Source organism: Schistocerca serialis, chromosome 8, assembly GCF_023864345.2.
Source record: "Schistocerca serialis cubense isolate TAMUIC-IGC-003099 chromosome 8, iqSchSeri2.2, whole genome shotgun sequence".
NCBI lineage: Eukaryota > Metazoa > Arthropoda > Insecta > Orthoptera > Acrididae > Schistocerca > Schistocerca serialis.
Genome location: NC_064645.1, coordinates 35078084 through 35103668, shown reverse-complemented (window position 1 = coordinate 35103668; position 25585 = coordinate 35078084). Strand labels below are relative to the sequence as shown.

The following is a 25585-nucleotide window of genomic DNA, read 5'->3' as shown; positions in this document are numbered from 1 at the left end:
TTATACTTCAGGTGCTCAGCCACAACAGCTGCTGAGCCAGGGGGCCTATAGAGACATCCAATTACCATCTCTGAGCCTGCTTTAACCATGACCTTCGCCCAAACTGTTTCACATTTCGGATCTCCGTCAATTTCTTTCGATACTATTGCACTTCTTATTGCCATGAACATGCCTCCCCCTTCACTGTCCAGCCTGTCTCTGCGGTATACATTCTAATCTGAGTTTAGAATTTCATTACTGTTTACATCTGGTTTCAGCCAACTTTCTGTCCCTAGTACTATGTGGGCAAGGTGACCATTTATTAATGAGAGCAGTTCTGGGACTTTTCTATAGACGCTCCAGCAGTTTGCTATTAGCAGATTAATATTGTTATTCTTTGTTGCATTTTGCCTACTCCTACCTTGCCACGTCTCAGGAGGTGTCTTGTCGGGCCTACGGAGGGAATTCTCTAACCTAAAAACCCAACATGTGCACTCCACACATACTCCGCTACCCTTGTAGCCACTTCCTGCGTGTAGTGCACGCCTGACCTATTCAGGGGAACCCTACATTTCTCCATCCAATAGCGGAGGTCGAGAAATTTGCACCCCAGATCTCCGCAGAATCGTCTGAGCCTCTGGTTTAAGCCTTCCACTCGGCTCCAAACCCGAGGACCGCGATTGGTTCTGGGAACGATACTACAAATAGTTAGCTCAGATTCCACCCCACGAGCGAGGCTTTTCGCCTTCACCAACTCCACCAACCGCCTGTATGAACTGACGATGACCTCTGAACCCAGACGGCAGAAGTCATTGGTGCCAACATGAGCAACAATTTGCAGTCAGGTGCGCCCAGTGCTCTCTATCGCTGCCGGCAGGGCCTCCTCCACATCTCGGATGAGACCCCCCAGAAAGCAGACAGAGTGAACACTGGCCTTCTTCCCCGACCTTTCCGCTATTTCCCTAAGGGGCTCCATCACCTGCCTAAGTTGGAGCTCCCAATAACTAGTAAACCCCTACCCCTGTGTGCCTGCTCGGATCTTGTTGAAGGAGTGGCCACATGTCCACTCACAGGCAGAGTGGGCAATGTCATATGGCCAGCCTCCACATTGACCCTCCGCCTCGTGCGCCGTGAGCGCCGCTGAACCCGCCACTCCCCTTGGGGAGAGGGTGGCCCAACCGTGCCCAGTATGCGCGAAGATGTCTCGACAGCAGGGACAGTGGGTGAAGCATGTAACACCTGGGGTGTACCATGCGACGCACCAGACCCCCCACTGCCGCTACACTCCGAGGCAGCAGCCTGAAGACGGCTGACCGCGGCCATCAACACGTTCAGCTGTTCGCAAACAGTGGCCAGCTCCTCCTGCGTCCGTACACACCAGTCACACATCCTATCCATTCTAAGAAATCAATTTACTGTAGAGAGTTAATCAACTTTTAACTAGACTGCTAATTCACTAAAGGCGGCTTATAGTTGACTAAACTGTGGTTACTAGACATTTCTTGTAGAAACCAATGAAAATAGCACTACCTGTCTCTGGACTGTATTCAAAACAAACACTAGCACTACTGGCACTGTGGCTGACTAAAGGGACTCTCTCTGACTGTATTCAAAACAAACACGAAATCTATGGAACACTATTACTAGCACTCGACAATTAAAGCTTCCTAAAAGCAAAAACACACAGAAGAAGAAGTGACAAGTAAGAAAAATACAGTTAATACTTAAATTAACGTAACTCGCTGCACAGCAGACATGACACAGATGGCAGTTACAACGACACTCTTCAAACTGTCATACTGTGTCAAATTATATTTAATTTAGAATATTTATTAGAAATTTATGAACATGTCAAACATCTGTACTTTTGAACATCATGACTGAAACTAAACAACCCAAAAACACTAAAAAAAATTATAACACTTCATATACTGAAGGTTGTAATTATATCCTAACATGTTAACAAAATTGTATCCTAACATGTTAACAATGATGTACATTTTTGTTCCTTAAAAATTTATGAGTAGCTCACTTACGTGCAACCAGTGGCTGTGTATTATTGATTGATTCAGTGTGTATTTGTCAGGCAGAGTACTGTGTTGGTATCAGTGCAAAACTCTCCATATTGTTCAGTTGTCATTGCTATGATGAGCTGTCACAATAGAAGTTTAAAGTCACATGAAGCAGATATGTTTTATTTGAGTCTTTAGTCATGCAGCAAGTTTCCACAACCAAGAATCTTCCCCTGACTGAGCTAAGTTAACTATGCAGTACTGGCCATATGTTTGCAACACACCACTCTAGAAATAATTTAAAGCACTAGAATAACCATTGCAATAATTTAGGTAAAGAGAGCTCAGGTTTTAAAACATTATGTAAATGAATAACTTTCAGGCATATTACAGCAGTGTTATAAACATCTTTAACAAAATCAAATCCTTGCATTGTCTCCCATGTGTGCTGCAAGGAATTCATATGAAAAAAGGTTGTGTCCAGGTACTGAAGGAAATTTTCCATTAGATCCTTCAGAGGAAATTTTCCATTAAACTCTTCAGATCAAATTAGTGCAGCAGAACTAGTGGGCATATTAACTACAACTCATCTGTAGTTTTCAGAAATGTGGGAGAATATAAGTTGTCTCTAGACAACTTGTCATTTGAGATGCATGAGCAAAATTAAATCTATGAGAATGCAATGGCACTGAGCCTCTGTAGTGTTTCACTGATTATGACATCATTTATGTCATTAGCATAGTCTAATACTACCACCACTGTTACTGTGGCATGTTTGCTCATGTCCCATGTTGCCTGTACAATATGGTGCAAGAAACAGCTTCATTCATTAAGGTAGGATCTCTGTCTCCCTCTCCTCACAATAGGAGGTTCTCTCTCATCTGGAGGCTCAGGGATTTGCTCCCTTATGAAGGAACTAACAGCCCTGAAGCCTAGAAATAGATTTTTCCACTTATAAATTTGTATCCTTTTAATTTTGCAGTCTTCTCATGTCAATTCTCCTTTTGCTATATATATAATTTTACTTATAATCAGTCTTTATTGCAAAATTGTTTATTCATATGACCGGTTTTGGTTCATTCAGAACCATCTTCAGATCTGGTATTTCAGTTACAGGAGTAACCCGTCCAAATCCAGCAAATTTCACATGCAATCACCATTGATCTTTATTTTACAATTTCCATTACCAATCTTGCACCATAAAAAAATATATTCATCAGCATTCAATTTCTTCCTTCTTCGGCTACTCAAAGTAAATGGCATACTAGGAACAACAGTACCATAAGGCTGCTTAGCAATATCAGATCTGAAGATGGTTCTGAATGAACCGAAATCGGTCATATGAATAAAAAATTTTGTAATCAAGACTGATTATAAGTGACATTATAAAATCACTGGTTGCTGTCATCCCAACGAAACCGGTCATATGAATAAAAAATTTTGCAATCAAGACTGATCATAAGTAACATTATAAAATCACTGATTGCTGTTATCCCAATCAGACATTATGTCTGTTTTTGCAAAATATACATAATTTTCATATAATCTCAATGAGTAAGTTGGAAGGCTCTGTAATACAACATATATTTGAGCAGTAGTACTATTCTCAGCAAATTGTATAAAGCAGGAGCATTGTATCGTGTTCTCTTTGGCATTAGATAGATTTTTCTGTTTATACATTTCTCACGTGAATTCCCCTTTTGATATACACATAATTTTCTTATAATCTCAGTGGGTAAGTTGGAAGGCTCTGTACTTACTCCGTAATATAATCCACATTCAAGTGGTAGCATTATTCTCAGTAAATCCTACAAAGAAGCAGTGTGGTGTCACGTTCTCTTTGGCACTTCGGTCGATAACGCTGATGCAAGTTAAGGATTTTTACTTTCACACCAATAGAATTCCACAGGACTAAACTATGTACTGAGAGATCCAGGAAGTGAGATGACCACATGCAGGTGCTGTCTACAGGAACTTTTGAGTGACACGAGTTAGGTACTGTTGAAAATTGGTTCTTTTCTCTTCTCCTATAGTATGATTTGTGACATTAATCAATGTTCCAAACTGCCTGAATACATATATTGTATATTAGTTCTGAGAAGAAAAATTGTCAGAAGGTAGATTGTTCAGAAATACAAAGAAGAACACTTGTGTGTTATTACATTAAATAACAGCTCAATACTTCTCAAGTCTTCCTATCTCGATACTGTACGTATTTACTTTCCCCGAAAATAAAATTTGACATCTATTGCAACCATTCATTTTCCCCAATCCTTATCTTTTTAAGTAACAACTGTAAAATTCCCACAGATTGTCTGCCTATTTATAAAATTATTAGTCTCAAGGTTGTGTTAAGTTGCAGTTCATTGGGGACACACTGCAATGAGTTTCATAGAAACATACTTACTAAATGTTGTTGTTAACTGTAATTGTTGGCTAAATCTTTACATTAATTTCTGTAGGCACCATATTAAACTATCTGCTTATTTAACTTAACTGTGGATTCTTTACCTTTATATTATGCACTCTGTTTTGTGAAACTGTTGTCGTCTACAGTCTGACCTCACGAGAAAAGTATGGTGTCCAAACAGTTGTCAAAATAGCCAGTAAACAATAACAATTACATATCAGTGTAATAAATATCTGCTATGAATGACTGGTAATGCAGTTATCATCAAGAACAATGTGAGCATAGTCATCCTCATCGTTATTGCACGTTTCCCATAAAATGACTTATGTAGCCAAATGTTGATGTTCAAAATTCAAGCTTCCCTCTCAGACATGGCAGTAAGATTATAAAGGAATGTTCTGTGCTGTTGATAATGTAAAATTATCAGACTGTACTATGATTTGTAATTTTCCCCTCTTTTCTTTAGCACCTACCCTACCTTTGAAAGGGTCTGGTAATGACAGAGATGTCCTCATCTACTATAAGGCAGTTAATATAGTTTGATTCTGTATCCAGTGCCTTCATGTTGTTAAAATTGTTACTTTCAGGGAGAGAATTTGTATGCATCGAGTGAGTGAATCATGTCAAAAACATTTTGTTCGTATTAATGTTTTGTTTCTGAGGTAGAAATAGGGGAGTAGTTTGAAGTATGGAGAATAACCTAAAAACTGCAATCTTGTTACATAGTGACACAAGACTGTTAATTTATCTAAAGATACAATCTCCTCATACCACAAGACAAGGAAATGTGCACATATGGTTGTCCAATAATTTTTAAATTTTCCTGTATTTTCTAGTCAATCAAACACCAATGTACATCACCATAATTGAAAGTATTTGCATACGAGAACAAACTTTGTGGCTCTAGAAGGAGTTGAATTATGTACACAGTTAGTGGCACAAGTTAACAACATCCCATGCATTTTATTTTTGCTCTCTGATGTTGACAATATTGACTAACAATCGCAAAGGAATTTTTGAAGAGGGCATGCACAATACACAACCAACCACCGATCTGCAAGCCACCCAGTGTGATGCAGGCATCACAGACTCACCCCGGGTGCTCAGCAGAACGTGAAAGGCGTATGGAAAGAGAGTCGAGGCCCGACCTGATGTCGATGAGGCCGACCCCGTCAGTGATGATCGAGTCGTTCTGACACAGGTAGTAGGGCACGCACTCGCAGTCACCCTGCGCCATCGACCCACTTGGCCTGTCCTGGTGTGGGACTCCAGCTGCTGCCGGAGACTGTGTCTGTGTTGAGGGGGGCGCAGGTGCAGGTCCACCTGGGCGGCGCGTCGTGGCTCCCTTGATCAGCTCGGACAAGCTCTGGCCGCCACCCTGGGGCAGTGCCCCGCACACTGCGGTCATCGCCACCAACACCGACACGACCACCATCCGCCGTGAGATGGTCATTCTGCTCTGCAACAAGCAACATACTGCTCACACCACTTCCTGAACATACAAGCTCATCAAGTAAAAGATTTGTCACTTGTCATTTCAAAGGTAACACAGAACGTTCACAAATGATGCCACCTTATGAAAGAGTGATTGTTTTCTGTTTCAGTTTGATAAGATTTAATTGAGCAAGAAATTGGTAACAAATTACAGCAGAAATCATTCACTGTCATAGAATAAGTCACATGAGCCTGTATGTTGAAACTGAAATTGCCTTTACAGAAAATTATGGTGAGGATTCACAGTTTCCAGAAAACAGTAAATGTGCAAGATGCATCCAAAAGTGGTCAATCTGAAGTGCTAGCTCTAGAAAGATGTAGAAGATGTATACCCTTAGTCCCAAGAAGTCTTATGGCGCCTTTATACCCAACACGATCTCTCTGTTGGTAGTGCCCACACACCATTGTGCATTTAAAGATACATCTGCACAAAATTACTGTCATTCTTGAGCCTGTCACCTTAATACAATGCAAGATGTGCAACTATGAGTCACTGGTTCACGTTAGCTGTAACGGCAGAAGGGAAGAGCTTGGTGATTGCTTTTTGTTAGACAGGGTATGATTCCATCTTGATTTAAATTCACATTTACTCACTGAAACGTGCTGAAGGATATGTATTAGAGTTTCTTCCTGTTCTGGTCGCATGGGAAAAATGTTTGTTTTAATGCTTCTGTGTACCATATAATTGGTCTAATCTAACCTTCCTGGTCCCTAAGTGATCAATATGCAGGTCGGGGGAGGGGAATTCCAAGGACATTCCCAGTATCTAGGAGCTGGGGTGAGAGGGGTGAGGGAAAGGAGGAAATTTAGGAAGCAAATTACATTAGTTCTGTGGTGAACAATGAAATAGTTTTGCAATTTCAAGACAAATGAATCTACGTAAACTTTATACCATTCAGTATCATTACAGGTTTCCTCAAACCAACACAATGAATGTGTGTGTATCTGTCAGGGAAGTATGTCAATTTGGTTGCTGAAGCTTTTTCTTTTGTGGGGTGATTGGTACCTATCTCAGGCATCTACTAATTTAGTTTTTAATTCCACAATGCTGCCCCCCAAGTCAAACAAACCTCTGATATTTCTGATAATACCATCCTTTGCATACATTTAATATTTCTGTAACAATACAATGGTGTATGGGACCCATGCTGAGAATTTCTAAGACTGTAGGTATGAGTGTTTCGTATGCAGCATTTTCCCAGTCAGCATTTCAATGTGGTAAGGTCTGTCACCCACTTTACTTACAATTGGGACTACACGATAAATCCACTTCATACACCTACAAATTGTTACATCGAAGTATTCTTACAAGTTGACTTATTTCAACTGCAACCAATTTGTATTGTAGCCATTGGATATTACATACTTGCATTTTGTGAAATGCACCATTTTGCTTTTCTGTACATTTAAAACAAGTTACCAACATTTGCACCATTCTGAAAGCTTATCAATATATGCCTGCCTATTTGTGGACATCCTGTCATCTAATAAGCCTACTTCACTGAAGATAAATGCCTCTTTGGAAAATTCTGAGATTGTTATTAGTATTTTCTGTTAGGGCATTAATATACGGTATGAAGAGCAATGGTCCCGCAGGACACTTCCTGGGGTCACACCTGAATTTAATTCTACATCTATATAGGACTCTGCATTTCCCCTACCACAGAATCCTCAATAGTAAGATTACTGTGTCTCTGGAGTTCTTTGGATTGTGTTTAGTTGAGCTGAAGCTATTGTGTGTGGAGTAATGTGTAATTAACTGAAGTGAGGAAAGCAGAAAGATTGCTCAGTCTTTGAGAAGGAGAAGAGCAGATGTGTTTATCAATCATTAGTCATCAGAAGTAAGTGTTCAATGAAATAAAACTTAATGATGTAACCTTGGTCTTCTGAGAGTTTTATTGTCACAATATTTAAGTAGTAGTGAGTGACCTGAAACCTGATGGTTCAGTTGCTGCTTCTCTCCACTAATACCATATACCAGCCACTAATTTTGTTGGTACACTTCTCCTAAATTACTGGAACAGTGGTATCTCCCTTCCTGTCCCTCTGCAGCTCCCTAAACAGCCACACCATCAACCACCACTCCTCTCCTACAAACCGAGCTTGGCCAACCTCCTTAACATCCCACAGCCTTCACCACTGCCTCCCAAGCCAAGAATAACCCATAATCCCAAGAACCAGTAACAACAGTACAGTATCTTTAACCTCTCATATAAAGCAGTCTCCCTTCCTGAATTATCTGTATTATCTAAGGGTCTCACTTTCAGCCTTAAACCTGCATTTGATCATGCTGCTTTGGTGAAGGACCTCCTTTCTTTCACACATAATATCCATTGGAAATATCACTTTGCAACCCAACCCCAAAACCTTTCCAACAGCAAAACTGACATTGACCCCCGCCTCGAACAGTTCAGACCACGATCCCAACTAGATCCACTACCTCAAAATCGACCCTTACAAGCCTTCCAAGAATTCCTCACATCCAGCATTGCCTCACAACCCTTCCTCAGTTCCCTACATGACCCTAACCTATCCTCTGTAGAACTCCGGTCACTCTGTTCCCTAAAAGTTGACGACTCCATTATTATCCTTCCAGCAGTTAAAGGATCTACCACTGTAGTACTTGACTGAAAGGAGTACGTTAGTGAAGGTCTACGCCAGCTGTCTGACACCTCTACATACAGTGTCTACCATTGAGATCCTATCCTTATGATTCAAACTGACCTGCAATCCCTCCTTAAAACCTCAGGCCCCTCACAAGGACTAATGCCTCAATCCATAGAACTTCTCACCCCACCCAAACCACACACTCCCACCTTTTACCTTCTGCCTAAGATCCACAAACCCAATCATCCTGACAGTCCTATAGTAGCTAGCTTCAAAGCAACCACTGAACATATATCTGCCTTAGTTGATCAACACCTGCAACCCATAGTACAAAAACTCCCCTCTTACATCAAAGATACCAACCATTTACAAGATAATCTAAAAGCCATGCCCGTCCCACCCCCACTCCCCACACCTTGCTTGTCACCATTGATGCCACCTCCCTCTATACCAATATCCCCCATGTACATGGTCTGTCTGCTGTTGAATATTTCCAAACCTCTGACAGCCTTCCTACTCATCTTAATCAACTTTATACTTACCAACAACTACTTCACCTTTGAGGGGCAGACATACAAACATATCAGGGGTATGGCTCCTTCCTATGCCTACCTTTTCATGGGTTGCTTGGAAGGGGCTTTCCTGGGATCCATAAGCCTTCAGCCCCTGGTTTGGTTTGGATATGTTGATGACGTCTTTACCATATGGACTCAGGGCGAGGCTGGCCTGCTAAATTTCCTGGAATTTCTGAATACCTTCTCCCAATTAAATTTCACACGGTCCTATTCCAAATCCCATGCCACTTTCCTTGACGTTGATCTTGTCCTCATCAAAGGCAAACTACACACTTCTGTCCATATTAAACCTACCGACAAACAACAGTACTTACTTTTTGACAGTTGCCATCCTTTCCATGTCAAATGTTCCCTCCCATACAGCCTCGGCATCCGAGGAAAACATATTTGTTCGGATGCAGGCTCTTTACAGCAATACACCACCATTCTCACCTCAGCCTTCACTGCACGTAATTACCCCACCGACCTAGCTAAAAAGCAGATTTCCCAGGCCATCGCATCCAATCCTGGTGCTGCTGACCCCTCCAAAAAAAAAAAACTTCGGAGAACACCACTGGTGACTCAGTATTATCCTGATCTGGAATATGTTAATCAGCTACTTCAACAGGGCCACGACATCCTAAAATCGTGCCCTGAAATGAGATCCATTCTGTCTGAAATTTTGCCCACCACACCTACAATAGTTTTCCATCGCCCTGCCAATCTCTGCAGTATTATTGTCAGACCCTATGCTCCATCTGCACCCATCTCCTTATCCTAGGGCTCCTACCCCTGTGACTGTCCCCACTGAAAGACTTGCCCTATGCACCCTCCTACCACCACCTATAATAGCCCTGTAACTGGCAAAACATGTACTATTAAAGGGAGAACCACCTGCAAAGCAACACGTCATATACCAGTTATTGTGTAAACACTGCTCAGCCTTCTATGAGGGCTGTTGAATAAAGAATGATCATAAATTATTTATGTTCATAATTTCTTGCACTAAAATTTAATCTTATGATATTCTGTTAGCTTAATGTGCAACAAACACACCACAGTAGTTTCATTGTCAGGTCTCCCGGTTCCCGCATGTGAGAGGCAGGTAAGGTCAGACACATTCAGTATTGCCTACTGCTGCAATGGAGGTAACACGCGAGGAACAATATGTGGCTTTGAAATTCTGCTTTCGTCTCAACAAATCTTCAGCTGAGGTCTATATAATGTTACAGGAGGCCAATGAGAGTCTGTTCTTCCCTACAGCACAACTCAAAGATGGTTTTAAATGTTTAAAGAGGGGAGACAATTTCAAAGGAAGGACGACCTGGTGCTCCAGTCACTGCTCTTACAGAAGAAAACATCAACACTGTTGCTGTCACTGTGAGAGAGGATTGACGAATTACCTTAAGATCACTTTCTGAAATAATGAACATTTCGTTGGGTGTCACCCACATGTTGGTGACAGAAAAATTACACACAACATGTGTTTGTGCGTGATGGGTTCCAAGACTGTCGATTCCCAAACAAAATGACATTCGCGTGCAGGTCTGCATGCAGTTAAAGTTGATGTTAGAGGAAGATCCGGAGTTTCTTTCACATGTGATCACTGCTCTCAGGATCAAATTGATGTCGCCAAGTTTCATCAGCAAACAGCAAATCTCAGTGTGGAAATCTCCTTCATCACCATCCCCCCAAAAAGCAAAAGTGGTTGCTTCTGCTGGGAAAGTTATGGACATCTCATTCTTTGATATTCATGGAATGGTTTATCAGCATGTTATACCTGCACACACATCAGTAATTGGACAATGCTACAAGGATGACCTGAAAACATTGCAGGTCCATATCAGGTGCAAAAGACCATATTTCCGGATGGTGTAACAACAGTGCGCGGCCGCATATTGCCAATGTTGTTGCTGAATATCTTGCAAAAATCAACGTGAAGTGCATGCCCCATCCTCCCTATAGTCCAGATTTAGCCCAATGTGACTTTTCTCTATTCCCTAACAAGAACTGTCAAAAAAATCTCGAAGAGCACCATGGCAATAGCAGAAGATGGGAGATTGATAGATCAGTTGTTACGGAACATCCTTTACAACCAGGAGACCACCACATTCATTTTGATAGGACTCAAGTACTGGCAGCCAGAAGCAAGTACCATGAAAGGCTATAAAGAGGGGTCATAGAGATTGTGAAACACCCCAGGAATTTCAATGGGAAAGAGAAGGGCATGAAATTGAATGAAATTTGGATTCCAGTGCTGAAGATGATGTGTACTAGTCATTCACCATGCCACCATTGGATCGTAGCAACAGCAAACATCAGTCGACAACAGTCAACTGTGCTCGCATATTCGAAACGTGATGTCGTGCCACTTCTCAGAAGCAGAATTTTGCTGTTGTCAGTAGCAAGCCAGGGTGTGGATCGGACATTCAACAAAGCTATGATCCCCCTTGAAAATGTGTTCTGCAGATGTGAACAAAATTTTGGCCTGTAATATTTTATTAACTGAGACTGGCAGTGGTAAGAAGAGTTTCTGAACAAGAGAAATTTGTTACCATTGAATATGAATATAAGTGTTGGGAAGAGTTTTCTGAGGGCATTTGTCTGGAAAGTAGGCTCACATAAAATTAAATGTGGATGATAAGCAGTTCAGACAAAAAGAGAATAAAGGTTTTAAAATGTAATGCTACAGAATAATGCTTACGGTGAGTAGATCACATAACTAATGAGGTGGTACTGAATAAATCTGGGAGACACGAAGTTCGTGGCATGACTTGACTAAATGGATACATCATTTTATTCATGGGTAGGGCTATGAATTTCACATAGTGACATACGTGAACTTGCTTACAAAAAGAGATATTTGTTGTGCTTTACAACAGATACACATTAATTTGTGAACTGTAGAGTTTTTTACGTTGAATGACTACTCTAACTGTAGATGCTATAGGCTCCCATTATGCAACACATGAGGAAATGGAGTGTGCACATTTAACACAGGTAGTAATGTGACCAAATGGATTGAACGCAGCACCCACATCGTCCTGGAAGCAAATTTTACACAGCCGAGTACTGTCAACCGCATGCTGTGCAGATGACACTGCTTTGTTCAGAAAATCTGCCTCACATTTAATATTTAGTACTTCATTTGCTGTAATTATCACATTTTTCATTCAATAGGTAGTAGGAAACAAAAGAAAAATTTGGAGTAGGTATTAAAATCCATGGACAAGAAATAAAAACTTTGAGGTTCGCCGATGACATTGTAATTCTGTCAGAGACAGCAAAGGACTTGGAAGATCAGTTGAATGGAATGGACAGTGTCTTGAAAGGAGGGTATAAGATGAACATCAACAAAAGCAAACGTGGACTATGGAATGTAGTCGAATTAAGTCGGGTGATGCTGAGGGAATTAGATTAGGAAATGAGACACTTAAAGTAGTAAAGGAGTTTTGCTATTTAGGGAGCAAAATAACTGATGATGGTTGAAGTAGAGATGATATAAAATGTAGACTGGCAATGGCAAGGAAAGTGTTCCTGAAGAAGAGAAATTTGTTAACATCGAGTATAGATTTAAGTGTCAGGAAGTCGTTTCTGAAAGTATTTGTATGGAGTGTAGCCATGTATGGAAGTGGAACATGGACGATAAATAGTTTGGACAAGAAGAGAATAGAAGCTTTTGAAATGTGGTGCTACAGAAGAATGCTGAAGATTCGATGGGTAGATAACATAACTAACGTGGAGGTACTGAATAGAATTGGGGAGAAGAGGAGCTTGTGGCACAACTTGACAAGAAGAAGGGACCGGTTGGTAGGACATGTTCTGAGGCATCAAGGGATCACAAATTTAGCATTAGAGGGCAGTGTGGAGTGTAAAAATCTTAGAAGGAGACCGAAAGATGAATACACTAAGCAGATTCAGAAGGATGTAGGTTGCAGTAGGTACAGGGAGATGAAGAAGCTTGCACAGGATAGGGTAGCATGGAGAGCTGCATCAAACCAGTCTCAGGACTGAAGACTACAACAACAACAACAACAACAACAACAACAACAACAGGTAGTATCCACAGTCAATGACTTTTACACAAACCAGAAACAGGCATTTGGAGAACTACAGAGAGTACGCTGTCTATGGATCATCCTTTGCATGCTAAAGCTTCAAACTACCACCACCACAATGAAAGAACACTTTTCCATCACCATTACCAGTGTGGTGTTAAAGTAACCCCCCCCCCCCCCCCCCACACACCCACCCACACACACACACACACACACACACACACACACACACACACACACACACACACACACACACACACTGTCTCCAAATTTATTTCTCCTATTCGTCAGAAGCAGCACTGACAAGTATGTTAAATGCTTACGTGAAGCCTGTAAGTGAGAAGATGGAAAATAGGAAGTAAAAAAATAAATAAATACAAAGTTCTAAAAACAAAGATGATGTGACCTACGAAACGAAAGCACTGGCAGGTCGATAGACACACAAACAAACACAAACATACACACAAAATTCAAGCTTTCGCAACAAACTGTTGCCTCATCAGGAAAGAGGGAAGGAGAAGGAAAGACGAAAGGATGTGGGTTTTAAGGGAGAGGGTAAGGAGTCATTCCAATCCCGGGAGTGGAAAGACTTACCTTGGGGGAAAAAAGGACGGGGATGTGTGGATGGATATGTGTGTGTGTGCGAGTGTATACCCGTCCTTTTTTCCCCCAAGGTAAGTCTTTCCTCTCCCGGGATTGGAATGACTCCTTACCCTCTCCCTTAAAACCCACATCCTTTCGTCTTTCCTTCTCCTTCCCTCTTTCCTGATGAGGTAACAGTTTGTTGCGAAAGCTTGAATTTTGTGTGTATGTTTGTTTGTGTTTGTTTGTGTGTCTATCGACCTGCCAGCGCTTTCATATGGTAAGTCACATCATCTTTGTTTTTAGATATATTTTGCCCCACGTGGAATGTTTCCCTCTATTATATTAAATACAAAGTTCTGTTTATGAAAAAACTACTTATTGGTGGACTATGTAATGGCATCTTGGGAAGCAACCAGTCAAGTCCACAAGCTCACATCACAGCTGACCACGTGAATTTTCACACCATAGCTGCCCCAGATAGTCCTCAGTGCTTGCACTAAGTACAGAACACTTTCGATTATTTATTGCACAAGAACCAAACATTGTACAGATATCATACATATTTCATTTTGAAAAGAAATCCTGAAAGTTTTTTTTTTTTTTTATTTTTTTTTTTATGTATACATCACAGCGTAGTTTGGTAATTTGTCGATAGTCAGTGCTAGACGCAAACATGGTGAGTTCAGGTACAGAGCGAGCTTCCTGTGTGTTGAAGCTCGACAAAAACAAGTGTGCTGCAGCTGTTCAATGGATGTTTAGAACCAAGTAGGGTAAGAAGCCACCAACAAGGAGGGCCATTTACCACTGGCACAATAAATTTGTTATGACAGGTTACTTGTACCCGGCAAAGAGAAGCAGATGTCTCAGTGTGAATGAAGTGAATGTGGCGCATGTACGAGAGACATTCATAAGGTACCCATAGAAATCAGTGTGTTGTGCATCCCGTGAACTCAAAATGGCTCCAATGACAGTGTTGAAAGTCCTGTGACAGAAGTTGTCTATGAAACCATTCAGATTGGAGCTAGTGCAGAAGCTCAATGACGACAACAAAGACAAGTGTTTTGAGTTTTGTCACAGTTGCAACACTTGAATGAGGATGGGGATGGCATTGTTGATCGCTTAACTTTTAGCAACAAAGCCTCCTTTTACACTAATGGGAAAGTGAACAGGCATAATTGTCGAATATGGGGAACAAAGCATCCACACGAATGCATTGAATTTGAGCACGATTCCCTAGAGGTAAATATTTTTTGTGCTTTGCCACATCAAAAACTGTACAAGCCATTCTTCTTTGCCGAGAGCACTGTCACTGGATATTCATACTTGGACATGATGCAGCAATGGCTGATGCCTCAAATGCAATTGGACTCTCCGTTCATCTTTCAGCAGGATGGGGCTCCACCCCATTTTCATCATGAAGTTCATACATACCTGACCACATCGATCGATCAGCCGTACTACAGAAGGGGACAGCTGTTTAATGAAATGGCCTCCCCGATCAACCGATCTCACTTCGTGTGACTTTTTTGTGTGTGGACGTATTAAAGATCTGGTGTATGTACCGCCTCTACCACGTGATGTAGCAGAGCTCTGGGACAGAATATGGGAAATGACTGCCACTGTCGATGATGCCATGCTGGGATAGGTATGGCAAGAATTCAATTACCATATTGACATCTGCCAGGTCACTCGTGGTTCGCATATCGAATGTTTGTAAAAAAACTTTCATCAGAGTTTCTCTTCAAACAGCAATATGTACAATGTTAAGTTCTTGTGCAATAAATAATTGAAAGTGTTCCCAGACTTTATGTACACCCTGTATAATACATGGAACACCATGCAATTGTTAAAACATCAAAACGATAAGACACGGATAGGAGCCTGTTCACCACTAGGTTAGATTCTCCTCAGAAAAGTACTAAGTTGACATTAGCAAAGATCACCATAGGTTAGGGGCATACAAAGCGGATTATCTACCTGTTCAGAATAGTATTCTGAACCTAGATGGCCAGAAATAGAATGATGGTGTTCTCATAATGTTAGGTCGTAAGACGATACCTCATCCTGGTGTGTAGGTACAATACATTGTAATCAGTGGTGCAGCAACACACATGTAAAGCAGGCAGAGAAGTAAGGCATATGATGTCAATCCAAGCAGGCAGAACAACCTAGGGAATTAAAAATTAATGATCACATGATCTGCAGTTTGTAGATGCAGACATCCGTGTTTAATATTTTTATACTATGATAACCATGCAGTCTGTGGTTTTCTCAATGGGTATGGAGATGGGGCTGCTTTAGGTTGGGCACGTATTCGACGTAAGCAACATGTCTCACATTTTTCCAATAATTATTCATTTTTTTCATATTCCATACATAAATGTGCAAGTATGAATATGCTCTTATTGCTTACATAAACAGGTGTGGTTTGGTATTTTTTTTATCATCCAACTTTGGTACAGTGTCCCATGTGAGCCTCTTTGTATATGGTAAGATCTCAACCTCCAAATATATAAATTGACCTGCACCCATGGTCCAGAAAGTGAACTCACTTTCTGGCGTTCATGTCTCCAGCAGATGCAAGACAGTTGTTGTTGCTACCCAGATGACCTACTTGTTCCCTTGTTGCACTAACAGCCCCAAGTCATAATTTCTTGACCTTGACTGATACCAAGAAGAGCCTTGCGGTTCTGACCTGCCTCTCAGGTTGCACCAGCAGGTTGCAGTAGGCATTGTATTGCTGTGTTAAATAATCAGGTCTGCCATTCCACAGAAGCTGCAAATGGTGCAGTAGTGTGCAACCTACTGAACTAGGTGAATCAGGGTACTTTTACACCAGTAATGGTGATGAAACAATGTGTTTTCATTGTGGTGGTGGTATGAAGCATTGGCATCAAAAGTATGGTCCATGGACAGCACACACTCTGTGGCTCTCCAAATATGTGTTTCTGATTTGTTTAAAGGGCACTGACATTGTAGATATTATCTGTCAAACAAAAAAATGTAATAATTATAACAAAGAATGCATTAAATTTTAAACTAGAACAGAGCAGTGCCATCTGAACAGCACGTTGTTGAGAGTATTCGGCTGTGTAACATGTGCTTCCACAATGAGGTGGGTGCAGTGTTTCATCCACACGTACACATTACTACCTGTGTTAAATGTGCACAGTCCATTTCTTTCTGCACTGCATCTACAGTTAGAGTATTCATTCTACATAATTAAGACAGTATCAGCAAATAGTCTACTTTTTGCCTTTGCTACACGTTAAACTCAACAATTTACAAATCAATGTGTAAAGCACAATAAACATCTTTCCTGTAAGCAAGTTCACATATATCACGTATGCAATTCATATCCCTACCCACAAAACATCATGATGTGTCATATATATCTATGCAACAATTTAAATATAGAAGGTTTCACTCTCTGTGTTCGAGTACGCAATCTGGTAATGTCTCTCCTACACTTCTGTATTGTGACTGTCAGTTCTGCTAGCATTGGGTTGGAAGCTCCTCTGCTGTTTATCCACTGGCATACAGGAAGACCATTAACTATATTCCATCTGCATACAGCTATAAAAAGATACTCTGGCTCTGACAGAAGTGCAATATTAAAACAGGTGAAGCATTGTTTTCCACAACACTGTCAGCACTACAGGCTGTCCATTGATATTTGGTACTCAGTCACACAAACCACGGAATTTACCATTAAATTATTCTGTTACATTATTATTTGCTGCACGATGTTCGCTTGGAGGTGACATCTCGCATATATAGTGACACCTAGGGTTATACTACACAATAAGCAGTTATGGTTGACTGTTTAATGTGGATGACATCCAACTGTAGAATCAAACTTGTATACTGTATTATGTATGTCAAATTACAAGCCCAGACATGAGCAAAGTTATTGGCAACCACCTTACAGATTTTATAAAATATGAACATATGTGACCACGGAAAACTTTTTCATCTTCCTTTGTTGAGGAACACGGAATTATCAGCCTGGAGACCACTACATAATGTAGTCCTAAAGAAGAGACACCATTTTGATCCAGCAGCATGGTGTACTAAGACACAAAGGACTTACAGACATTGGCTGTGAGCAGCCATTAATTGAAGTCAGTGGAGAAGGTTTAAAATTTGTACCAGAGCAGGCTTTGAACCCCGTCTCCTGGTTACTAAGCGGATGCTCCGACCACTGAGCAAATCCAGCTGCACTGACTACCCTACCACGCCTCCCATCAGAACCAAATTCTCAATTTACCCAAACACTCTGATGGTAGACATGCTAGGACAGGGTACTTCGTGCAAAATTTTGCAGGAGCACAGGAGTGGGGGCCGAAAGGCCTCGATAAGTTGGTGCTGATGTTGCTGTCAGCGAAATATGACAGGCACAATTGTCTCAGCCGACAATACAGTTAAGAAAGCACTGATGCTGATGTCAGCAAATTCCTGGCTCGTTTTCCCATTGTCATCCTACTGCTCCCATCTGGAAAGAAGCACTATGGACTTGTGGACTACTTAGATCCCATTGGTAGGTGGAGGGGGGGAGGCAGGAATACAACATGAGTAGTGTCGTAGGATACCTCAGTAACATCTGGAGCAATTTCAACCAGACTTGTTAGGTATATGTATTATTATCTATATAAAAATAGTTTGGCAGTAATATTCCCACTACCACAAGGGGTGGGAGTGTGGATGAGTAGAGGCGACACAAACATGTTTGAAAACGACTTGTTGGTGTTTGTTTCCTGTAATTAGCTGACTTTGAATAATTTTAACAGCATGAAGTGCACTTTATCTCTTATTTGTACTGTTCACTGTCAACAAGGTCATGAGAAAGAGCGCTGCAGCGAGCCAATAATTCTATCACCCTGTCTTGGGCCCTAACATCAGCCAGATGGCTAAATATCACAGATAACTTTAATATCCTCTCAGGACTTGCACAGTGTAAAACATCAGAGCACTGGACATATTTATGTACAATATATGTCACATATGCATATGTTCAACATCTCCTAACCCCCTGGATTACTTTCAACCAGACTTTGTACACATATTACTTACCATCTGGAAAGAAATATTGTGGGGTAAAAATCACCACTGTGGTTGGGGTGATAACGATGTGTGTGTGTGTGTGTGTGTGTGTGTGTGTGTGTGTGTGTGTGTGTGTGTAGGACGTTTTGTTAGTGCTAGAAGCCCAAACCCAGGAAAATGTCTGTTTTGTTTTTGTGATTGTGGATGACTAAGATTTATATAGCTACCAAGATTCCAAGCACATCCATGTATGAGAACTTATATTTGTGGAGTGCCATGTGTACATTTATCAAATATGTTTCCTGTGTATTGAAAACCAACATTGCTTATGTGTGTATTGTGATGGTTCCTTTCCATTCCTCTCTAATTATTACATTTGATGTTATGTGTGCTGTTAGGGTAGGTACTTCTTGCTGTTTAAGTTATAATTAGGTCTACCATAGTTTCAGATTATGAGAGATATAGTCAGTCTTGGGAGTTCTGTAATAGACTTCCATATGTACTGGTTTTATGTGGGATACTTTCTAGTTTGTTTAGATGGATACAATCCAACTTTAGTTCTACCAGTTCAGATTTCATGCCACTTTGATGGGATGTTAGTATTGAAATGGGAACAGGTGTATTTTTGTTATACATAAAGAAAAATTCGGAGTAGGTATTAAAATCCATGGAGAAGAAATAAAAACTTTGAGGTTCGCCAGTGACATTGTAATTCTGTCAGAGACAGCAAAGGACTTGGAAGAGCAGTTGAATGGAATGGACAGTGTCTTGAAAGGAGGATATAAGATGAACATCAACAAAAGCAAAACGAGGATAATGGAATGTAGCCGAATAAAGTCGGGTGATGCTGAGGGTATTAGAATAGGAAATGAGACACTTAAAGTAGTAAAGGAGGTTTTCTATTTGGGGAGCAAAATAACTGATGATGGTCGAAGTAGAGAGGATATAAAATGTGGACTGGCAATGGCAAGGAAAGCGTTTCTGAAGAAGAGAAATTTGTTAACATCGAGTATAGATTTAAGTGTCAGGAAGTCGTTTGTGAAAGTATTTGTATGGAGTGTAGCCATGTATGGAAGTGAAAAATGGACGATAACTAGTTTGGACAAGAAGAGAATAGAAGCTATCGAACTGTGGTGCTACAGAAGAATGCTGAAGATTAGATGGGTATATCATACAACTAATTAGGAGGTATTGAATAGGATTGGGGAGAAGAGAAGTTCGTGGCACAGCCTGACTAGAAGAAGGGATCGGTTGGTAGGACATGTTCTGAGGCATCAAGGGATCACCAATTTAGTATTGGAGGGCAGAGTGGAGGGTAAAAATCGTAGAGGGAGACCAAGAGATGAATACACTAAACAGATGCAGAAGGATGTAGGTTGCAGTAGTTACTGGGAGATGAACAAGCTTGCACAGGATAGAGTAGCATGGAGAGCTGCATCAAACCAGTCCCAGGACTGAAGACTACAACAACAACAACAACACTGGACACTAGAAGCAATATGTAATTTGAGTCTTCAGTAACGATTATGGCAGGAGGTCAGAGATACAATTACTAGTGATAGGTTGCTACCTTAAGTAGAGATACATGATACTTTACGTTAGTGGCTGAGTTTACGCTGCAGTACAAAGTTAGACAGAGGAATTATTTGAATACTGAGCGTGTCTTACCCGTCGTGTTTTGGCTGACAATAAGTCAACTTGTTGTTGAAACTTTATTTATTTACCCATTTCGGGCATAGCCAATCATCATAATATCAGATAAATGACATTAAAAGAGATGACGAGTGACAGTCAATACGAAGCTAACTGCAATCAATTGTTATGAAAGTTTGTATGCACCACAGTGGTAAGATCGCAAATATTTGTTTATTCAATTGCCGGTTTCGGTCATTACAATGATCTTCAGCTTGATCTAATAAGAGAACATATGCCTGTTTACGAGAAAATGTGCGTAATAGTAGATTGTCAACTATTTCAAGCAGTATCCTAATATACATTGTCTGGAAGGTTAGCAAACACACCTGTCTTTATGAAATTAACATATAATAAAGTATATAGCCTTAAATAGCATCGTCGCTGAGTACAATCACGATAAAATTGTAAACACCCTTGACTCGCAATGCCGGGTCGTCTCTGGCATACTATGCTTACAACTACAGCGCACACAGCATAGCCGCTAGGTGTCGCTAACCGAAGGCAGTTTGCAGTGGTGTGATACAAAAATCCGAAGTATTATTTTCGAGATTCTGCAAAAGACTAAATAAGATATGTACATTAAAATACACTTCAAGAAAGAACTCAGTTTTTAACACAGGTCCAAAGAGAAAGCTATCTTTTATAACTTCAGGCAATGTTTTTCTTTGGACCCATGTTAAAACTCGCGCTCGTTCTTGAAGTGCAAGTGTATGTGCCTGTTTTAGTCTTTTGCAGAATCTCTAAGATCGTATTTTGGACTTTTGTATCATGCTATTGCAAGCTGCCTTCAGCTTTTGGTTAGCGAAATCTAACGGCAGCGACGACTCGACATTACGAGTCGTGGGTGTTTACCATTTTAGCACGACTGTACTTAGTGACGATGCTACTTATAGCTATACATTTTATTAGCTCACTCTTTTTACTTCATGGAGTTAACTTAATGTTTGCTAACCTACCAGACGACGTACATTACGTTATAGCTTGCAATAGCTAATACCCTACTAGTAAATATAGTTTTTCATAAATCTGCCTATTTCCTCTTTTTAGATCAATCTGAAGATGATCATTATGACTGAAGCCAGTAATCGAATAAACAAATATTTTCTATGAGAGACGGTTGTGGTATTTACAAAATTTCACTTAATAGAGCGTATCTAAGTTATAGAATACTATTATGGGGCAATTCCGTAGGCTCAAAATTATTGTTTAAATGGCAAAGAAAGCCATAAGGTGAATAGCAGAACTTAGCCCATATGAATCATGTCGAGTTATTATAAGAAACTAAATATAATGACAGTGCCTGGCCTGTATATTTACAACTGCCTTGTCTTCGTTAAAGAGAATCTGAGTAAATTTGACTTAGGTGAATAGTTTATGGCCATAACATAAGAAGTGGACATACAATTAATATGCCATATGCTTGGCTTGCAATGACACATAACAGCTACAAATATCTTGGTCCTGTCTGCTTCAACCCATTACCCGAAAATGCCTACGCTGTGCCAGTAAATAAATTTAAAATCAGTCTTTTGAGCTAGATCAAAAGTAAAGCAATTTACTCTGCTCAAGAGTTCCTTTAAGTATGTGACAAATGAACCATTTTCCTTATGAGAATGAACTATACATTAACTGCAAACTATACATATGCCACACTGTGCAACTATTTTATTACTGTTTCATGTACTTATTGTTAATTATCTGTTTCATTATTTATTTGTGATTCACTGAACTATGTACCTAGTTCATTTATCTTGTAACTGATCTTTTAGGAAACTACTACTTGTTACTGACATTTGCACAAATATGTATTGCATCGATCTTGGATTATTATATTGTAGTTAACAACATTTCTCATGTCGAAGTTTAAATTATTATTATTGTTAGTATTATTTTGTTAACACTGACGATACCAACTTCATGCAAATATGTTCAAGACTGGAATAAAACATTTGTATTTGTATCGTGTCACTCAAAGATGGAGGCAGAGATAAGGCAAAAGCCTCTTTCAGTTTGGCATTACAGAAGTTATAGGTTTTATAATTAGCGTTGTCAGCACCCCATATAATATACCTAATTGGGCTGTCAATTTCACATAATTTCGTTTAGGAGTGAAGTCTCTTATTTGGATTCATCGCACTAAGTCTCTTCTTACTGGAACAAAAAAATTAAGCCTTTTTATACATTTCTTAAGGTCATTATTACAGTTATACAATGAATTCTTTTCACTTCACAGATTCGAAGAAATTTGTTGTTTTACTGATATAGTGAGTGTCATATCAACACAACAGACTTGCCTTTATCGGCTTTGTTAACATCTATTTAATCTCATGTAACTTGACATTAAGAATGATCAAGTTTGCCTCATTTACATTTTGAATATGCGCTTTACACCTGACTTTTTGGAAGACCCTATAAGTCTTCAATGCAATGGCTGCTTGTGATTGGTGATTTTGCTTTGCTCATAAGTGTCCCTGACGTCAGCTAATGTTCTTTTGATTACGTTATCATTTACAGTTGATGGCAGCTTGAATCTTAGTCCTTTGCTCACCAACTTACAACCATTCGTGAAACAGGCATAGTAGTAAGATTAACACACTTTGCAGCAAACTCGTATTTATTCACCGTGAACTACCTGTGCGGCACCCTTACAGGACAGCCGTGCGTCGACGATATTCCACATCCCCTTTTGTTGCCCTTCGTGGCAAGCCATCCTGGACTTACATTTCAGCAAGACTGTGCCTACCCGTACACGACGTGATTTTCTCCTCGTCGTCTTCGTGCTCGTCAAACCCTACCTCGGCCAGCAAGGACGCCAAATCTTTTGCCAATTGAGAACATTTGGAGCATTACGAGCAAGCCCCTCCAACCAGCTAGGGATTTTGACGATGTAACACACCAACTGGACAGAATTTAGCATGATGCCCCTCAGGAGAGCATCTAACAACTCTGCCAATCAATGCCAAGCCGAATAACTGCTTGTATAAGGGCCAGATGTGGACTTGTCCGTCACTGACTTGCTCAGTTTGTGAAGATCGTTCTCTCGAATAAATCATCCATTTTTTTCTGAAATCGTAATCACATGTTTGTCTGTACATGTACAGCACATTATCCATTTCCGTCTCATTTGGATAATTCCATCATGGTACTTCTTTCTTTCTTTCTTTTTTGAGTGTATATATCTAACTAAGCAGTGCAGTCTTGTAACACTAGTGTGTATAACTGTCACATCCCCTTGCAGTGGGTGTACGGTTGTTACGAAGTGTGCTCTAGTGTTGCAATTCGAACGTTTCCACAATTCAGAACGATGTACGCAATAACTTGTCGAAACATGTTTCGTGAGGTAGTTTGAATACTGACGAAGCAACAGCGTCGGTCTGCAACCGACAGTTGAAGGAGTGGCTACTATGTGTGCGATGGTGATAACGACCGACTGACTGAATGACAGTTCGGGACACCACGTTTTTATCTGTCTCGTTTTACCGTGTCCATTGTCAAGAGTCTGCCAGTTCAGTTACTTCAGCATCGCTGCACACTCTCCCACGGATCAATCAAACCTCTGACCATTCGTGCAGCCCTTCTCTGTATACGTCAAATATCCCCCGTCAGTGCTATTTGGTTCAGGGTCCCACACACCTGAGCATGTTCTAGAACAGGTCACGCGGGTGATTTCCAGGCAATTTCCTTCCCCATTATTCTACCAATAAACCTAAGTCTACCACCAGCTTTAACTACCACTAAGCCTATGAGATCATTCCATTTCACATTCCTACAAAGTGTTACACCCAGATATTTGTACGAGTTTGCCCATTCCAGCAGTGGCTCACTGTTGTGATGGTCATAGGATACAACGGTTTTTTTTTGTTTTGAGTAGTGCACAATTTTACATTTCTGAACATTTAAATCAAATTGCCGCTCTTTGCATCACTTTGAAATCGTATCAAGATCAACTGAATATTTAGGCAGCTTCTTTCAGACAGTACTTCGTTATAGATAACTGCTTCATCTGTTAAAGTCTGATTTTACCGTTAATAATACCTGCAAGGTCATTAATATATAACATGAACAGCAAGGGTCGCAACACACTTCTCTGGGGCACACATGAAGTTATTTCTACATTTGACGACGACTCTCCATCCGAGACAACATGCTGCGTCCTCTCTATCAAGAAATCCTCAATCTAGACATAAATTTTACTTGATACCCCACACGATCGTACTTTTGACAATAAGCATAGATGTGATACCGAGCGAGATGCTTTTAGAAAGTCAAGAAGTACTGTATATACCTCACAGACTTGATCCAAAGCTTTCACTGTATCATCTGAGACAAGAGCGAGTTGGGATTCACATGGTCGACGTTTTCGGAATCCATGCTGGCCGCATTGATGTCATCCTGTTTGAGATACCTCATTATGTTTGAGCTCAGAATAGCTTCTACTACTCTCCTTGTAGATGTGTGTGACCTGTGCTTTTTTCCAAAAACTGTACATGGTTTTTGTTCGATTATCTACTACAGATTATAGTTAGAAGAGGGGCTAAATCAGCCGCAAATTCAGTATTGTAGCGGACAGATTCAATCGGGCCTGGAGCTTTGTTACATTTAAACGATTTCAGCTATTTCTCAACACTAATACTTAATTCATTCAACTTTCCAGTGGTACAAGGATTAAATTAGAGCAATTCTCCTGGCTTTCCTTTGTCAAGGAACATTTGAAAATGGAGTTAATCATTTCAGCTTTTGATTTGCTACTCTCAATTTCAGTTCCCGTCTCATTCGCTAGGGACTGGACACTCGCTTTAGTGCCACTAACAGTCTTTACATACCACCAAATTTCTTTAGGTTTTGTAAAATATTATTTGGCAATATTCTGCTATCGTAGTCACTGAAAACATAATGAATTGCTTTCTTGACAACCAAATGCATTACATTCATCATCTCTCCACCTGCAGCGTTAGGCTTTGTTTTACACCTAATATGCAGTAATCTCTGTTTCTTCAGAAGTTTCTTTACAGTGACTGTATACGATGGAGGGTCCCTACTGGGTACATATCCAACCGATGCATGGGCAACTATTCTTTTAAACTTGAGCCATACTTCCTCAACATGCTTCTGGCATGTGCTGAAAGTTTCAAGTACCTTGTTGAGATA

The 25585-nt window shown here is 40.4% G+C and overlaps 1 protein-coding gene across 1 annotated transcript in view; it reads right to left on the bottom strand.

The window, feature by feature from the left end:
- The window catches only part of LOC126416056 (phenoloxidase-activating factor 2), a 261395-nt gene that overhangs the window by 74142 nt on the left and 161668 nt on the right, over positions 1-25585 (bottom strand). Inside the window, exon 2 of the mRNA XM_050083529.1 lies at positions 5496-5855. Coding sequence (XP_049939486.1) covers positions 5496-5854 — 359 coding nt within the window. The 5' untranslated portion in view covers position 5855. The remainder of the gene's footprint in view (positions 1-5495; positions 5856-25585) is intronic.